Source organism: Xiphophorus maculatus, chromosome 2 (genome assembly GCF_002775205.1).
Source record: "Xiphophorus maculatus strain JP 163 A chromosome 2, X_maculatus-5.0-male, whole genome shotgun sequence".
Taxonomy (NCBI): domain Eukaryota; kingdom Metazoa; phylum Chordata; class Actinopteri; order Cyprinodontiformes; family Poeciliidae; genus Xiphophorus; species Xiphophorus maculatus.
In genome coordinates this window covers 19,959,077-19,975,648 of record NC_036444.1, presented here as the reverse complement: position 1 = coordinate 19,975,648, position 16,572 = coordinate 19,959,077, and the positions used below count along the sequence as shown (strand labels likewise).

The 16,572-nt window shown below is 39.5% G+C and overlaps 2 protein-coding genes across 2 annotated transcripts; both read left to right on the top strand.

Moving 5' to 3' along the window:
• The first annotated feature begins 69 nt into the window (after nucleotides 1-69).
• On the top strand, nucleotides 70-2,822 carry LOC102223785 (charged multivesicular body protein 4c-like). The gene is made up of 5 exons (XM_005796271.2): nucleotides 70-405; nucleotides 1,140-1,236; nucleotides 1,855-1,975; nucleotides 2,396-2,522; nucleotides 2,615-2,822. The coding sequence occupies exons 1-5, from the start codon at nucleotides 354-356 to the stop codon at nucleotides 2,743-2,745; spliced, it is 528 nt and encodes a 175-aa protein (XP_005796328.1). The 5' UTR covers nucleotides 70-353; the 3' UTR covers nucleotides 2,746-2,822.
• Nucleotides 2,823-4,078: 1,256 nt separating this feature from the next.
• Nucleotides 4,079-16,542, top strand: cdk10 (cyclin dependent kinase 10). The gene is made up of 15 exons (XM_005796270.3): nucleotides 4,079-4,201; nucleotides 6,713-6,942; nucleotides 7,764-8,036; nucleotides 8,310-8,382; nucleotides 8,468-8,539; nucleotides 8,682-8,784; nucleotides 9,072-9,153; nucleotides 10,056-10,123; nucleotides 11,501-11,553; nucleotides 12,312-12,381; nucleotides 14,377-14,436; nucleotides 14,615-14,738; nucleotides 15,455-15,594; nucleotides 15,680-15,732; nucleotides 15,807-16,542. Exons 3-15 carry the CDS (start codon nucleotides 7,947-7,949, stop codon nucleotides 15,908-15,910), a joined length of 1,092 nt encoding a protein of 363 aa, XP_005796327.3. The 5' UTR covers nucleotides 4,079-4,201; nucleotides 6,713-6,942; nucleotides 7,764-7,946; the 3' UTR covers nucleotides 15,911-16,542.
• The last annotated feature ends 30 nt before the right edge of the window (nucleotides 16,543-16,572 follow it).

The window sequence follows — 16,572 nt, the reverse complement described above, 5'->3', positions numbered from 1 at the left end:
AAATGCTTAATCAGACTGTTTTAATCTGAATAATCTGATTTCTGGAGATTCTCCTGTTGCTAGCTGCGCTGCTGCGGCAGAATGTTTTCTTCTGAACTCAGAGGCGCCGAGGAAGAAACACCTACAGCGGCCACGAACCGAGCCTGCCTGCCGTCTCCCCATCTCCTTACTGACATCCACCGAACATCTGCCATCTGAAGAGTTGGTTTGGTGCCTCAGAAATAGTCGCAGACGGCTCCAGTTACTCATTTGCGTCGAAAAGCCCATCGCTGCCATCTTGGAGCGGAAGAGAGCGGTTAGCATCATCCGGGCGGAGGGCCGTTACTGGAACAGGAAGCTAATCTGAAACAAACATGGACCTCGATCTCTTGTGTGCCAAGAAACACTGTGGGCCAAATAGAAGAGGTGAGAAAGCAGGTTTTTTCCCCCCACAAAATGTATAGACTGTAAAACTTGCCAACGTGAATTCAAAAACCATTTATAATAACGTATTATGGAAAATAATTAGCTAGCTAGAATCCAGCTAACAAGCTAGCTAGCTATAGTGCGACCTTTGGTTAAACTGTGAAGTAAATATTTGAATAGGGACGATATTTAATTTACTTTTACACTTTTAATAAATAGAGGTAAGTTTCAGTGTTAATGAATTAAGAGCGACAGACCTACGTTGAAAATAAAGTCTAACCTAATAACTTGAGCGTTTCCTTGGAAACTGTTTGTATTCAAATATTGTGTAAACAAAGAATATAACGTGTGCATTTTGACATACTTTCATTATAGTAGACAAGTCATTGTTCTGAAATTTTATTCATGATGTAGCTGCCATTTATACATTCACAAAAAGTGGAAAAAAATTGTGTTCAAGTTCAAAAATACTTTATTAATCCCAAAGGCGAAATTAAATGTTGTTGTAGCTCATTAATTCAGATTCTTCAAAGGGTTATTGAAGATGTTCAAGAAATATCTCTTCTAGCGGCCTGTATCACAACCAATATGAAGAAACCTCTGGCTGAAGATTCCCTGTTTTCTCAAGAAAACTTTGAAAGTTTGAATGATACAAGATTACCATTTGTAAATCTTTCAAAAGTCAGAACAGTTTCTGCATTATTTCCGCATTTATTTGTTTGTTGTCTTACCAGCTGCTCTGCATGCTCTGAGAAGGAAGAGGTGGTATGAGAAACATCAGCGGTATGTTGACCATGCTGTTAAGGCCACAAGATCGGCTTCCAAAAACAAGTAAGAAGAAAAATATTATCAATAATCTATACATTGATAGAATTAAGTAAGAATACATTCAAGGAAATTGGGTTTTCAACATTAAATTTATCTGTACATTGTCCATGTACAGATGTGCTTGAAACCATGTTGAGAAGAGAGTGGAAAATCTTGTCATTCTTAGGTATTGAATGTTAATTTAATCTTGACATAGACAAACTTTATTGTCATTCAGTTGTACATTTAAAACGTACACATTGAGCGAAATGTTGTTGCCAGGCTCCAATAATAATAAAATAAAATAATTAATAATAAAAAGTGTCAATATAAATAGAAACAATAATCTCGCTTTTAAAGAATACACCACCGATTCTTGTGTCCCATTGTTTTTTTTAAATCTTAGAATAAGCCAAACTCAAATCAGCCCAATTCAAAAACACTTATTGCTTACAAGGCGAAATTAAATGGAGTTTGTGAATCCCCAGAAACTCTACGTAGATACATGTATAATCATGTAAACATGTATAATCATGTATGATTTCTTTTTGTTATTATAACACTGTTTTTTCACTATGATGAATACGGTAATTGGAACCTGACAATATGACCTGGACTGTAAAATGTTTTGGTGCTTTGCAGGGAAATGACTGAAGTGAACAACATGATAAAGGGCATCAAACTGGAAGATGATATGACCGAGGCGTCAGGCAATATCTACAAGTCTGTAAACCAGGAGTTGGAGCAGGTCGAATTTGTTGAGGTATTTTAGGAGAACTTGTAGTTTTTTTTGTAAATTGGAGTAGTTAGAAGGGATTTTTCCAGATTGTGGCATCTCTTGGGGTGTGTGTTTATTCATGCCGAAGAGTGTTTTGTGAATTACTCTGTAAAAAAGATTTGCAGTACAGTTTAAAAGTCCCTGATTTCTTTATGTCTGCTTTCAGGGACTCTGACGTTTGTGTCAGGGTCATGTCCCCTCATGTTTTCTAGATGGGATTAAAAGTTTTCTTTTGGATTTCAGCTGCTTTTTCACTCCATTTAGTCATGTACTTGCACTATATGCAGTACGACAACTGGACTAAGCATAAGTGAAAAGCAGGAAAAGTCCAAAAAACTATCGATTCACTTCAGACAGTAGATTTCCTTGGGTCCTTGAATGAAAATGTTCGTTTTCCTTCATCAGGATGAGCTGCTGGCAGAGCTGGAGAGACTTAAAAAAGCTCTGGATGAGAGCCTCTTGGAGGTCAGCAGAAAAGAGGATAAAGTCCATCCCTCTCCAGTGACGTCCTCAGCTTCACCTTCTCGTCCTGGTAAAAAATATTTGTGTCCATTTTTTAGTCAACAACGTTCCCTTGTGATACAACTTGAATTCTCACCTTATTGCTATTTTGTTTTACCAAAGGTGCTATGGAAGAAGATGAGGTGGAAAACGAGGTTGAGGATGGGGTTCAAGACGGGGCTGAAGACAAGGATGAGGATGATGATGAAGAGGACTTGGAGTACCTTCGCCGTTGGGCGAGTGAATCCTTGTAATCCCAACATCAGGCTCAACTGGCCGGCTGTTACAATCAAGAGGAAAGCACAGGACAGAATAAACAAACCTCTGTTCATGCTGTTCTTCATGAGCCTATTATCTTTCTCTGGATGTTTGACCAATTTTGGTCTCTTAGGTAAAGTGATTTCAAATCCTTGATCTGATGACTTTAGACGTATTTTAGCTTTTTAATGCAGCATAATCCCAGTAACTGCTTGTAAATCCTTCGCTGATGGAACTGGATGCATTAGTTGCTGGATTATAAACTTGTAAACTTGATTCTCATGTTCAGTGTTAATGCTCATCTGTTTGTCGGCTTTCTTACTCAAGATTCGTTGTTTCGGGTATTTTGTCAAGAAATAAAAGCCATGACTTGACGGCCATTAGAGTTTATTGCAGACGGACACATTTCCAAATGAGAAAGATCAAATCTTTAATGAATATACTGTGATGGGCTGGCAACCTGTCCAGGGCGAACCCCACCTCTCGCCCATTGACCACTGGAGATTGGCGCCAGGGATAAAGGATGAATATGTTTAATTTGAAAATTATGCAAATGACAGTTGGACTTAGTTTTCTATTGATTATTGTGAAAGATATAAATTATTTAGCCAACTTAATTAAAATTTAGATTAAAAATATAATTTTTTGTAGAATATGTATGATTTATGGGAACATTCAATAACAAAAGAAATCTCTGCAAGTACTTTCTTTCTGCTAATATTGCTTCTGTCTATAAATTTAGTAGTATTAGCAACAAAAAGAAAGAGGTAATAATACAATAAAAAAGCACTTATGTGAATTATTATGGTTTAAATTCAGTCGGATTTTAATGCTTGTTTTCTGAAATGGGTTTAACTTGAGGTCAAGTAAAACACTGAATTTACTAAATTGAAATAATTACGGTCTAAGAGATAATGTGACTTCTGTAGCTGACAGTGATATAAAATCACAATTTTTATTCAAAATGGTGTCATAGAAAGTTTAAGGGATTTTTTTATTTACACAGTGAGGCCCCCAGAAAGCGTTCACAGGGATGGCCAGATGAGGCCAGCAAAGACTTTGATTAAAGAAGATGACTGTAAGGTTTGTATGAACTAAATATGATTTATTTAAGGTTCGATGGGTTGGCCAAACCTTGGAGAGACATCACTGTGTTCACAGCTTTCCTGCATTCCTGGAAACAAGGTTGTGTTTTGGTGTTCACTCCTAAACGAGATTTGCCCTTTAAATCCAGGATCTCTTAACGTTGCCTTAAGAGACTGCGCAGGATTAGTCGTCCCTCACTCAGACTGAGGCACTGAGGAGACGGGAACAGGGAGGTCGGCATGAATGCCAGCTGTGACTCCTGTAGACCAGGCAGCATGTGAACGTCATGCGTGTGGACATGTATGCACTTTTTAACAGCTGACTGAAGCCCAATGGGGTCTGGAGCGAGTCAGAGACAAGATTCAGGTGAGCAAAATATATATACTAACATATTACATAGTTATACTGGAGATACACTAAACAACAAAAGGGAAAATTAGAAGAGTAATTGTTTAAAAGCCATTTGTGTGAAGTGTTAAAGGTTTGTTTTAGCATCAGAATTCATGATAAACTTTAGCGTAAATGTCCCACAATGATGCAGAAGATCTAATTAGTATGAAAACACAACTTTAAAATATCAAGAAATTGGCGATTCCTGTTTATCTGAACCTAGGAGATGGTTAAAATTCAAAATTACTCAGTGATTGATAGAGATGGAGCTTACTGCACTGATGTTTGTACAAAAACAGTTTGTGCTGTTTATTTTAGCTTCAAATCTACACAAAGTTTACATCATTCAGGATGCGTTGGGACTCTTTCTTGTAATTAACGAGCAAGTCTCCACCACGTACTTCTCACATAATGAAAGCCGAACAGTCTCCATGCCATCTGGAATCTAGAACAATCCAATTTAGCCGGGGCTGCCAAAGACTAACCACAGGTCTTAGCGTAAACACGCACCGATGGAGACGTCCACGTCAGCGGGGACAGTTTAGATCACCTCTAGCTGCACTTTGGGCTAAGGCTATTGACGGTCACCTGGTTTTCTATCAAGTAGCAGGACACAACAAAGGAGGCTTAGGCATCTGGTGAAGAGAGAAACCATTAATCAGGTTTAAATGAGTCCCAAACAGCAGCGGTTCCGGTCAGAATAATGTCAACTGTAAGTTCAGAATCTTAAAAGCAAAGCATAAAAACAGTTTCTTATAATTGAGCATTGATGGTAAAATAAGAACAAAGACGTTTAAACAGGTAAGGAAAATACCAAAAATTGATTTGTCTTTTGTTTTAAGTTGATTTAAATAAGTAAAAACTAAACATGCCTTCACTCAACAGCTCAGTGCAAAAGATCACTGATGGTGTGAAAACCTTTCTAGTGGCTTTTTATACATTTCCAGACAGAAAATACGTTCATCACCACATCAGTTTTGGTCTTTGAATGATTAATTTTCAACTTTCTTGCTGTTGTTTTGAGGTAAATTTCAAGGATTCAAAGGCCACAATTCACTGCAATACACTGATTCTATTTGTAATAAGACAGACCAGCATGATGCAGCCACCACCGTGCTTTACTTTTGTTAACGTACTCTTAAGGCTCTTTTCTATTAGTGCCTGCTGGTCTCTGGATAAACTATCAGGGAATGCATGCCAGTTGATTTTTGTTTTCATTATTATTTATTAGATAATAATCAGTCTACTAAAAAGAAAAGTAGCATGTAGTCAATGTTGTCTACATTCCTGAGGTTATTTGGTTATTTAATCTGACAGCTTTTATACCAGTCAGTCAGTTCAAACGCTGATATTTATTTATGGGAACAAAAATACAAAAAAGGTGAAACACAAGGTTTTCTGAAAATAATATGCAATACATTGCTGTAAAATAATTTTCTCCCTTTAAAGTGTCTGCAGATTTCTTTTTCGATTAACTGAGTAATAACAAAATGCTTTTTAAAATGATTATTTTGTTTATTCGGGGTAAAGCTTTCTAAACTAACCTGTGAAAATCTAAACTTCCCCCTAAATCTAGTAGCTCGTTGCGCCACCTTTGACTTCAGTGACTGGAATCCAGGGTTCCACATAACTCGTACCGATCCTCTTACATCACTGTGGAGGATTTTTGTCCCGCTCTTCTCTGCAGAAGTGTTTCAATCAAGCCTTCTGGGTTTTTCCAGACGGTTGCAATTTGCTGGGTGTTCGAACAGAAAAAGGAATCTCACGCACACACACATCAAAACCAGGTATCAGGCTTTTGATTTTTTCCTTCTCCTTAACTGGATTAAATATTAATGGCCAGTGCTTAAAAGCTAAATCTGTGCTTGGATTCTGACCAATTGAATTCTGTCAAGAAGAGCGGTGAAAACACACCAGAGGCTTGTTGAATGCTTCACAAACCATAGTCCAGCAATAAGAAGGCTATGAGTTTGAGTTCAGCTTCATCAACCACATCTCGATGACCTGAAATTGATTTCCAGCACTTAAAATAAAATGAGAAATGTGTACCTCCACATTTCTGGTTAACCATCGGGTAAAATGCCCAAATATCTGCAGGTGACAGTCATCTGTTTTATATGGCAGTTTAAACACTGTGGGAATGTCACGCTGCGTCCCAGACTTGATCGGAATAAAATAAAATAGAATAAAAACAAAAGAATTTGAAATTGATAAGAAGACATTGTCAATTTCCTGAAAAGCCTCTCAACATGGAAGAGACCATTACTCCAGAAGCAACATAATAAAGCCGAAATATGGAATACAAATGGATTTCATGTCCTGTGGTCTAATGAAAGTGTTTGACTGTTATGACCATCTTAGTAAATACGCTGGAATACTAAATCCAGATTAATCTCACAAATCACCCTTGAGATTATTTTTTCGTGGTGAGTCCGGTTAGGAATGTGCCATTTATAAATCTTATAAGAAACTTTAACTTCTTTTAAGTTTCAGAGAACCACGTCTCATCACAGCCCAACACTGAGACCGATTCATCCAACACTTCCTGCCATGCGCCTGTCATCATCATCACGGCTCCATCACGAGATGACATCTTTGCCGTGCCGTCGAAAGTCACTATAGCTGACGCTGTGAAAGAGCGGCGGCCTGGCTCTACACCTTTTGTAGTAGGGAGGAAAATCACAGCCCAACACTGAGACCGATGTACACTACATGATGTAAGTACTACTTAAAAGACATTTGTTTGCAATGAAAGGGAATCCTGCAGGCACAGGGCAAAGACATGTTGTGGAGAAGAAAAAAAACAAGCCTTTTGTAAACCGTAAATGCACAGAGAAGTGGAAATATGAAGATAAGGGATGGACTGAGCAAGAAATTGACTTTTAAATGGGTCAGTTTCCCTTTGTGTATGTATATAGATACAGTATATACACAAGAGAGAGAGAGTGATACATATATAAATTAGGTGATAATTTTATTACATTAAATAAACATATTTTTATAAAATACCTCGATTTTTGAAAAAAGTATTAAATGACCTGATGAAGATCAAATGGGAAAACAAACTGTCTTGCATGATTATGAGCTTTAGCACAGAAAATAAATACTGAAACCATTGTAAATAAATTTCACACAGATACAACCGTAAGGTTAAACAATAATTGTTTTCATGATTTAACAGTTATTTAACATCAATAATAATCATTTATTATTAAGGAATAATTATGTAGTTATTTTTTTTTCTGTATACATTTGAAAAACGTATAATTGTTTTTATTTTCATTTGTTAAATGATCCAACAAATATCCATTTGTTGGATCATGGAACTTTTGGCCTTTGATATAAAGTAATTTTACAACTATGAGTTGCAGCTAAAGCAATGTACTCAAAACAAAAACGTCTACAAATAGTGTGCAAATACCACAACTTCTTTAACTGATAGAGCAATAATAATTAGGATACTAGAACGTTTTTATATATCTACAACTGCCTCGGTTTTGTACGGTTTCAATAAATAATTTGTTTTCTTTCTGATTAGTTTCCCTGTAGATATTTATTTTTAACTCGTGGAAAGGATCTAAATGGCCTCAAACTCCGTGAAAGCTCTTTGTTGTCCTGCGTGTGGACACAAAACAAACTACAACGGCGCCATGCTTATTGGACGTCCTGCCTGACGTCTCTCTTCTCATCTGAGCTGCAAAACCTTTTAAAAACTCAGAGGATGGACGCCGTCGGCGAGGATGAACCGGACTTGATAAAGCTGAAGTCCATTAAAGACAAGAAAACCTTCACAGTGCCCCAGAATGACCGGGTGAGTGGATGAATGCTGGAAACAATGCCGGCCGAACCTCGTTCTCGACTTGGCTAATTTTAGGGAAACTATGTATGCTTGACGGAATGGATCGACAATATATAATTGACAGTATTTTATACATCTACGTAGCTTATGGTAATTATCGGCATATACTGCGACGTGTCAAAACAAGTCACGTCAAGAAAAACCTACTTCATACATACAGTCCTTCATAGCTCCTCAGTATTGTTTTTAAAGTATGTTTTCAGTATTTATTTTTAATTCCTTTAGTTTGGAAGCTGCCGAAGTGTCCGGGAGTTTGAGAAACTCAACCGAATAGGAGAAGGAACATACGGCATTGTGTGTAAGTTGGGCCGACACATTGGCTCGACTCAGATCGACTATATCCGACTCGTCGACGAACTGAACGGTTTCTCTTCCTCCTTCAGACCGAGCCCGTGACACCAAGTCGGATGAGATAGTAGCGTTGAAGAAGGTCCGCATGGACAACGAGAAGGATGGTGAGGACATTTTGCTGCTACAAATCTAATTCAGGACACGTTTGTCTGCAACTATGCAATGAATGAAAAGTTCACCCTCAAGCATTATAAGTTGTACAAATACTACAAAGTTCTTAAAGTATTTGGTTCTTTTTTCTGTCAGGGATTCCCATCAGCAGCCTGAGAGAGATAACACTGCTGCTGAGGTTGAGACATCCAAACATTGTGGAGCTGAAAGAGGTGGTGGTAGGCAGCCATCTGGAGAGGTACCCACCCACTAAAACCTGTTTTTATACATGGATACAGAGCCAACAGCAACCTGCTTAAAATACTCCTTTGTATAAATACATTATTTAAATGACATGGCCTCATACAGTGGTGGAATTAGCCAGATACTGTTTTGTATGCAAGACAAATCTAAAATCATTCAAACCTAACCTCAGGTGTATGAAAATATAACAACATATATAACGCTGACGTGATAAATTAAACGAGAAAAGAAAAAGTATGTGCAGAAAAACTAAGTACAAGTTTGTGTTGGTCTTTCTTCCAGTTTGTTTCTGGTGATGAGTTACTGTGAACAGGACTTGGCCAGCCTGCTGGAAAACATGCAGACGCCATTCTCCGAAGCTCAGGTAAAACTCTGTTACTATTTATTTATTTTTTAATTATTTTAACAATCACACATTTACTTCCCTACTTTACTAATTAAGCATTCTTTTCAAACATGTTTACACCAGACGTGCTTAGTCATTATTTACATTTATTTAAGCAACTTTTTTGAAAAACTGGGTACGAATACGTACTGAAAAGTTTGTGTTTCTCTTCCGGTGCACCATGCATGGACACCAGACAAATACAGCGTTGTTTCACACCTCAAGACATCTCGGTTTACCTGTACATTTAAATGTTTATATTAACACAAAGGGTGATGTTTTTGTGTCTATACTAACTTGTGTTTTATCTGATATTAATCTGATAGGAAATGAATCTCTTTTTGTTGTTTTTAGTGTTTTATATATCATCAAGTCCAAACCAGGCTTGGTACGCTAGGGGGAGTGGCGGATGGTTCACTTGATTGGGAAGATTACCGTACTCCATTTAGATTAGGATTTAACTGCCGGGTTTGTAATCTACTCCATGACTACCACCACTACAGCTGCTCATGCATGTGGTCCTTTGTTGTTGTGAAATGTTTAATGTATTGTGGAAACAGTCATTGCATCCTTGGAACTGCAGTGATTTCATTTCTTCAAATTCCACATTGACAATTACAGCTGCGAAATTCATCAAATGTCAACATCTGTGTGTGCAATGCTACAATGAACACATCAGCGGTTTCCTTTAGTGGCCGAGATGCCAACGCTCATGGAAAACGACGGATGGCTGTTAAAAATGAAATGTGTTGAAATCTTTCAGCCTTTTGAAGACGATCAAAAACTATCCAAAAATTAAGCTACTTAAAAGAGAAGAATAAAGTCAACATGTACAGTACATTTCCCATCTGTTGTTTGAAGATATTTCCTCTCTCCTCCAGGTGAAGTGCATCGTCCTTCAGCTGCTCAGAGGCTTAGAGTATCTCCATCACAGCTTCATTATACACAGGTGAGCCTTCCAGAGGATTCACACAACCTGAAACTTTACAAAATTTGTCTGGTTGAACAACTCAAATTAGTTCACAATTTGGAGGTGGAAGAAAATTAATATATGTTCAGTTTTTTGTTTTTTTTTTCAAATAAGAAGACATTTCTTTTTGGTTTCCTTTACTTTGCTCAGAAAAAAACAGCTAACAATGGAGGAGCTTCAGGGATCCACAGGATAACTTTTAGTGGTGCGTTCCTCGATTCTGACCTTTTTATGGATGGGTGGCAAGAAAAAAATGTAAGGCTAGAAGAAATCCTCCTCTGCTGTCTGCTAAAAGCCGATTTGGGTCCAAAACTCAATTTTCTGGCTTGCACGCAAAATGCTATATGTTGTAAGAAACCAACGCTGCAGATCACCCTGAATACACCACACCCATGTGAAAGTATGGTGATGACAGCATAATGATTGTTTGTCTAATGGTGCATTCACACCAAATGCGTTACGCACGTCAAAAACGCGTCTGACGCTTCCAATTTCACGCGTTTGCACTTTTGGCGCGTTCACACCAAAAGCATTTTGTGCGCCTGGTTTACAATTAACATCTATGAGGAGCGTTGGACGCGTTGAACCCGTCAAGTGCTCAAAACGCTCCAAACAGTTCAAATCGCAGCACAGGTAGACGCTCGAAACGCACCTCCACATAGACTTTGAATATAAACCAGACGCGCCTGACTCTCAAAACGCATTTGGTGTGAACGCACTACAAAGGATAGGGACACTAGTCAGAGCTGATGGGAGACTGGAATGAGCTAAACATGGGTCAATCCTGAAAGAATAAAAAAAACAAAGAGTTGCAGGCAAAGGGAAAAAAAAAACAGTTGTCAAAACTAGCATAATTTGCTTTGTAACTGCTTATTAAATAACCAAGCTTTTAGTTTCAGAGACATAGCACGCCAAGGTTAGGGGTAATACTATCTTTTAAAGGGTCCATATGCTTATTTTTCTATTGTACTTTTTTTAGATTATCAACATATAAGCATAAACAAAATATCTGTCTGAGGATATAAATGTTTCAGAACCAGTGAGCTGCTAACATTTTGTTGAGATAGTTTAAGCTGCGAACTCTGAACCCGACATGTAGCAGGCGATGAGTTCAGCCTTAGTCGCGCTAATGATCTAAGAAGGTTCAAATAGATCCACCCACGTAATGCAGAAAACTTTCGCTTTCAGCTCAACATAGCAGGCTAAGCTGTTAATCTCTAAGAGTGAAGACATGCAGCTGTGTGCAAACAGTGAGCTTTAAAAAAACAACAAAAAAAAACGTAAGGACCGAAGATGTACCGCAGCAAACGGAGCTGAGAACAGCGGCCTCATTAATCTGCTCTATCTCGTTATCAGGGACCTGAAGGTGTCTAATCTGCTGATGACCGACAAAGGCTGCGTTAAGATCGGTGAGTCCGTACGGTAACATTACCACCAACACCACTGCAGCAGCTTCTCTGGTAATCCCTGCCTCCCTTATTGCAGGATTGACTTAAATTAAAGTTTAGATTTCCAGGGCAAAATTATGTTACTTCAAGAACATGTACATTTATTTTACGGCTTGTGACGCCATATTTTTATCAGCTTGTCGGCATTTCCAGAATAATTCTTAGTTTTAGTGTTTCCTCTCTCTGCATATTTAATGAGTTTCTAGGAATTTTTTGTAGATTTAACCTCCTGAGACCCGGGCTTTTGTTTGATGTGCATTTTTTATGTCTCCTTACTATTTGGGATTAGTATGACCTAATTTTAGTTGAAATTAAATTTTAGCTTTCTATGTGCTCTTGAACTATGTCAAAACCAATGCCCTCATATGAGGACAATGGGTCTGTTTTTGCATATACATTTCTCCTTGTCATTTGGGATCATAAGGACCCAATTGGCCTAAAAATGAAATTTCAGCTTTCTACAATAAGTGGTTTTCTCAAAACCCAATGTCCTCAGACGAGGACATTGGGTCTATCTGTGTGACGATAAGACCATTCAATCAATGTTATTATTTACATCTGTGTTTACAAAAATGTAATGTCCTCATATGAGGATGCAGGGTCTCAGGAGGTTAAAAAAAAAAAAAAAAAATCTCAAACTTCCCTATTGGCAAGTTTAGAAATAAACTTTCTGCAGCTCTGGTTGCTCATCCATCGTTCTCTTTTTCTCTGCTGTTCAGCTGATTTTGGATTGGCCAGGATGTACGGGATCCCTCAGCCGCCAATGACCCCCAGAGTGGTCACACTGTGGTGAGTGTTTCCGGACGCTGAAGCACGTCCATCAATAAATCCAGAGCATCTGCAGAAACGGCAACAAGTTGTCCTCTTACTTCCAGACGTTTCAGTTGAAGCTGCCTAACGGTGCGTCACGCGCGTCAAAAACGCGTCCGCCGCTTCAAGTTCGGCGCGTGTGCACTTTGAATGCAGACGTTGACATTTTGCTCCACACCTAGCATTTTGCGCATCTGATTTACATTCAAAGTCTATGTGGAGGCGCGTCAAACGTGTTGGCGCTAGCCGTTGTTGTTCGTTGGTGCTCTTGACGCGCCAAACGGTTCGGCTAGACGCTCGAAACGCATCGCAATGGCCTTCGTCGCGCCTCCACATAGACTTTGAATGTAAACCAGATGCGCCTCACGCTCAAAATGCTTTAGGTCGTGAACGCACCATAAAACTCCTGGAGTTGTCTTATATGTTGTCCTCATATTAAGTAACGATGGAAACAAATCTGAATGAGCCCAGATAAGTTTTTTTTGTTTCTGTGCAGAACTCTCAGAAATTTCTCTCAAATCCTGAATTTGACAAGAGCACCAGAGTCCAAGTAACGAGAGAAACAAAGACAAAACTAAGGTTTAAAGAACTCGTAACATCAGATTAACTGGTGACCGGTCGGGGTTGGAGATAAAAGGAGCATCCAGGCTTAGGCCCAAATTTACTGCGGGTACCTCGGCTGTTGCGTAACTGGCATTTGGATAAATGTTAGATTCCCAGGATTTGTTGTTTTTATTTAGCAGCAGCTCTAATTCTCTGCGTGGAAAGCATCGCTCTTGTTTTGGCAGTAAATTCTGACCAAAACAACCTGCTTCCTCTCGCTCACATGAGAGCTAAATCTGTAACATGGCTGCACGTTTGTTTGGACGGTAAGCAGCTCGTCTGATCACGGAACAGGATTTATACAGACGGCTGTGATTGCCTGGAGCTTTCTGCGACTCTTTCCAGAAATGATAAAGGTCGTCCATGTTGTTTCGCATCAGGTGCGCAAACTTAATTTTTTTTTTTACTGGTATTTAATTTTATTGAGATCAACACAAAGGTTTTCTTGCTTGTAAAGCAAGAAAAAAAAGCAATACATGTTTTGTTTTTTCTTAAAACAAAAATCTGACAAGTGTGGTGTGCAACTGTATTCAGCCTCTCCTGAGTCAGTAATTTACCACCTTTTGTTCCAATTATGCAAATCTTTCAGAGTATCTTTCAACATCGAGAAGCAGAAATTTTCAGCCATTTTACTTTGGAAAGTAGCTTAAGCTGGACTTTGACTAGGCCATGTTGGCATATGGATATTCTTTGATCTAAACTGTTCCATTGTAGCTCTGGCTGGGTGTTTAGGCTTGTCGTTGTGCTGCAGTGCAACCTCTGCGTTTTTAAACTGGTGTTCTTCCTCAATTTATCTCCATCAACTCTGAAGCTTTCTGACCGGTTCTTTCACTTTCCATGGTGTTTTCAGGTGAATGTGAAGCGTTAGTTTATTTATTGTTCTCCATGTTGACCAAAAAGGTTTGTGGAGAGCAGCCTGTCAAACAGATTCTTTCACATGAGAAGCAGCTCCTCCAGAGGAACTAAGGGCCTTTATGTCATATGATCCTCTTCACATTCTCATACGATGGATTGAACAGATATTTGAAGTTTCGGGTATAACTTCACCCGACTTTAGACTTCCCCACCCTATTTCTTACCTATCGTTTTCCTTTCACTCAACTTTCCATTAATATGCGTGGTTATGGTTGTCTGCTTCTTGAATAACTCAGCCTCCTTGTTGAAGATGATGTCTAAAAGTGACGGCGGTGAATAATCAGGTCTCCTTCTGTTCGATCCGTTGACCTGTGTGTGATGCGCCGTGGAAATTCCCCCCGTGTTGCTGTGCTTGCGCTGCCTCAGTGGAAACTCTTCCCGTTAATCCTCTGCAGTAATCCAGCTTCATTATCTCATTGAGGCCTGCAGTCTAACCGTGTCTTCCCCTGCACGCAGGTACCGAGCTCCGGAGCTCCTCCTGGGGACGAAGACTCAAACTACAGCTCTGGACATGTGGTGAGAAATCCCAGCAGGTCTGATCGAGTTTGCAAGTTTGGCTTTCTGGGGAGCAGAAATGGCGTTCTCATGCTGTGCTGAGGTTTTTATGTGCCACATCGGTACTCGAGTTGTAGAAACGTCAGCTGCTCTGACATCACTGTAAAAGATGAAGCAGGTCGTGACGTTTCCTTCGCAGGGCAGTGGGCTGTATCCTGGCCGAGCTGCTGGCCCACAAACCTCTGCTGCCCGGAACCTCAGAGATCCAGCAGGTGGACCTGATCGTGCAGCTGCTGGGGACGCCCAACGAGAACATCTGGCCGGTGAGACTCTGGTCCAGGAGGGAGAACCCTCCAGAGATGAACGCTGCAGAAATCAGCCTCTAATTCAAGTGCTGCCGACTCATTCTGTTAGTGGGTGTGACGGAGGGCTGAAGGTCCTTAGAGTCTTAAATTCATGTATCTGAAATTAGGCCTTAAAATGTCTTTTTGTTTTTAAAGTTGGTCTTTCATATGTTGGTCTCAGGTCTTGCATTTTCTCTTGACAGGACTATTTAATCTTGTAATCTGACTTTTCTGTCAGGCAATAATACAGAGGATGTCTTGGAGTTCTGTGACTCGATATGGTTAGGTACCAGTATGATTTTACACATTACACAAGCCGACACATTTTATATCCAGTCCTGTCCTATTCAAAGCGCTTTCACATTACCAGCCACAATCCCACTCCACAGCTCGGTATGTAACTTGGAGTGAAATGGATGTTATGAACATTTCCCCAACCCCCAAATTACCTGCACATGTAGCCGTTTGAGTGTGACAGTACGACGGCATTTTAGGGCCATTGTAGCTAGGGATAAAAAAGGTAAGCCTCCACCAAAAAGCTCAGAAATCTTCCATAAAAAGCTTGTAAATTTTTGAAAAGATGTGAGCGTTTTGAGTGCAAACGTGTAAGTGTTGCTCTAAAATCTGTAGAAGTTGCTATTTCTCTCAGGCTCCGTCTCTTGCAGCATTTTATAAAGACGGCGTGTTTGTTGCAGGGTTTCTCTCAGCTGCCGCTCATCGGTCAGTACAGCCTGAGGAAGCAGCCGTACAACAACCTGAAGAACAAGTTCACCTGGCTGTCTGATGCTGGACACAGACTGCTCAACCTGCTCTTCATGTACAACCCACAGCGCAGGTAGCACACATGGATTTAATATTATTATTGCTACCACAACACGGTGTGGTCCAGATTTAAGTGCGGTTCTGTTTTCCTGTCCCAGAGCGACCGCCAAAGATTGTCTGGAGAGCTCCTACTTCAAAGAGAAACCTCTGCGTGAGTTTATTATTCAACAGTTAACGAGTGACCTCTGACCTCTGCCAACCCATGCGACCTGTCTTCTATTCCAGCCTGCGAGCCGGAGCTGATGCCGACGTTCCCGCACCATCGAAACAAGCGAGCGGTTGTTCCAGCGGAGAGCCAGCCGAAGAGGAGGAAGAGCAGCAAAGTCTGAGGATCACTGCCCCCTGGTGGGGAGCTGCGGTGCCACACTGGAGGCGAAGTTCAGGGGGAGAAAATACGTTTTAAAGCCAACTTTGTTAAAGTGTTGATGTGATCGAAACAAAAAGAGCCGAAGCGGGCTAAATTATCAAGTGTACAACATAACAAGATAGCTCTGTTTTATTTTGTTGGGCTTTCTTCTTCAGTTTTACCTGCTTCTTAAACACAAACAGGTACATTTCGTGACATTTTTCAGTGTTCAGATCCAATATTATTAAATTCTAAATTAATTCACCTTAAATTAGAACCTGGTAAAGTGTTTCATGGTAATGAAAGAAAATATTTAAAAACGTCTGAAACTCGTCTTTTTATTGTTGGTTTTGTTGTCTGTATAAAGGCCTTTGTTTTTCTTCGTTGGTGCATTCTGCCTCTATAATGAACAGTAGTGCTTTGATAGGCACAATGTAAATTTATGATTAAAGATTTACAGGTTGAAAAACCGAGGTGTAACGACTGCACTAATACTAACCTGCTGGGTTGTGTGAACGCTCTCTGCTTCTTTAAATGATTAGATCTCTGTTTTATGTAAACATGCCTGTAACATATCTTTTATAAATACTATGTAAATTAAAAACGTTTACAAAAACTCAACCAGTCCTGAAAATCTCTAAAAAA

What these genes read in the sequence shown, in the direction of transcription:
- LOC102223785 (XM_005796271.2), top strand. Translation starts at nt 354, where the DNA reads ATGGACCTCGATCTCTTGTGTGCCAAGAAACACTGTGGGCCAAATAGA. An exon ending in CTGTGGGCCAAATAGAAGAG is followed by an intron (nt 406 to 1,139) that starts GTGAGAAAGCAG and finishes TTGTCTTACCAG; the next exon opens with CTGCTCTGCATGCTCTGAGA. An exon ending in AGATCGGCTTCCAAAAACAA is followed by an intron (nt 1,237 to 1,854) that starts GTAAGAAGAAAA and finishes GGTGCTTTGCAG; the next exon opens with GGAAATGACTGAAGTGAACA.
- cdk10 (XM_005796270.3), top strand. Translation starts at nt 7,947, where the DNA reads ATGGACGCCGTCGGCGAGGATGAACCGGACTTGATAAAGCTGAAGTCC. An exon ending in CGCCATTCTCCGAAGCTCAG is followed by an intron (nt 9,154 to 10,055) that starts GTAAAACTCTGT and finishes TCTCTCCTCCAG; the next exon opens with GTGAAGTGCATCGTCCTTCA. An exon ending in CAAAGGCTGCGTTAAGATCG is followed by an intron (nt 11,554 to 12,311) that starts GTGAGTCCGTAC and finishes TCTGCTGTTCAG; the next exon opens with CTGATTTTGGATTGGCCAGG.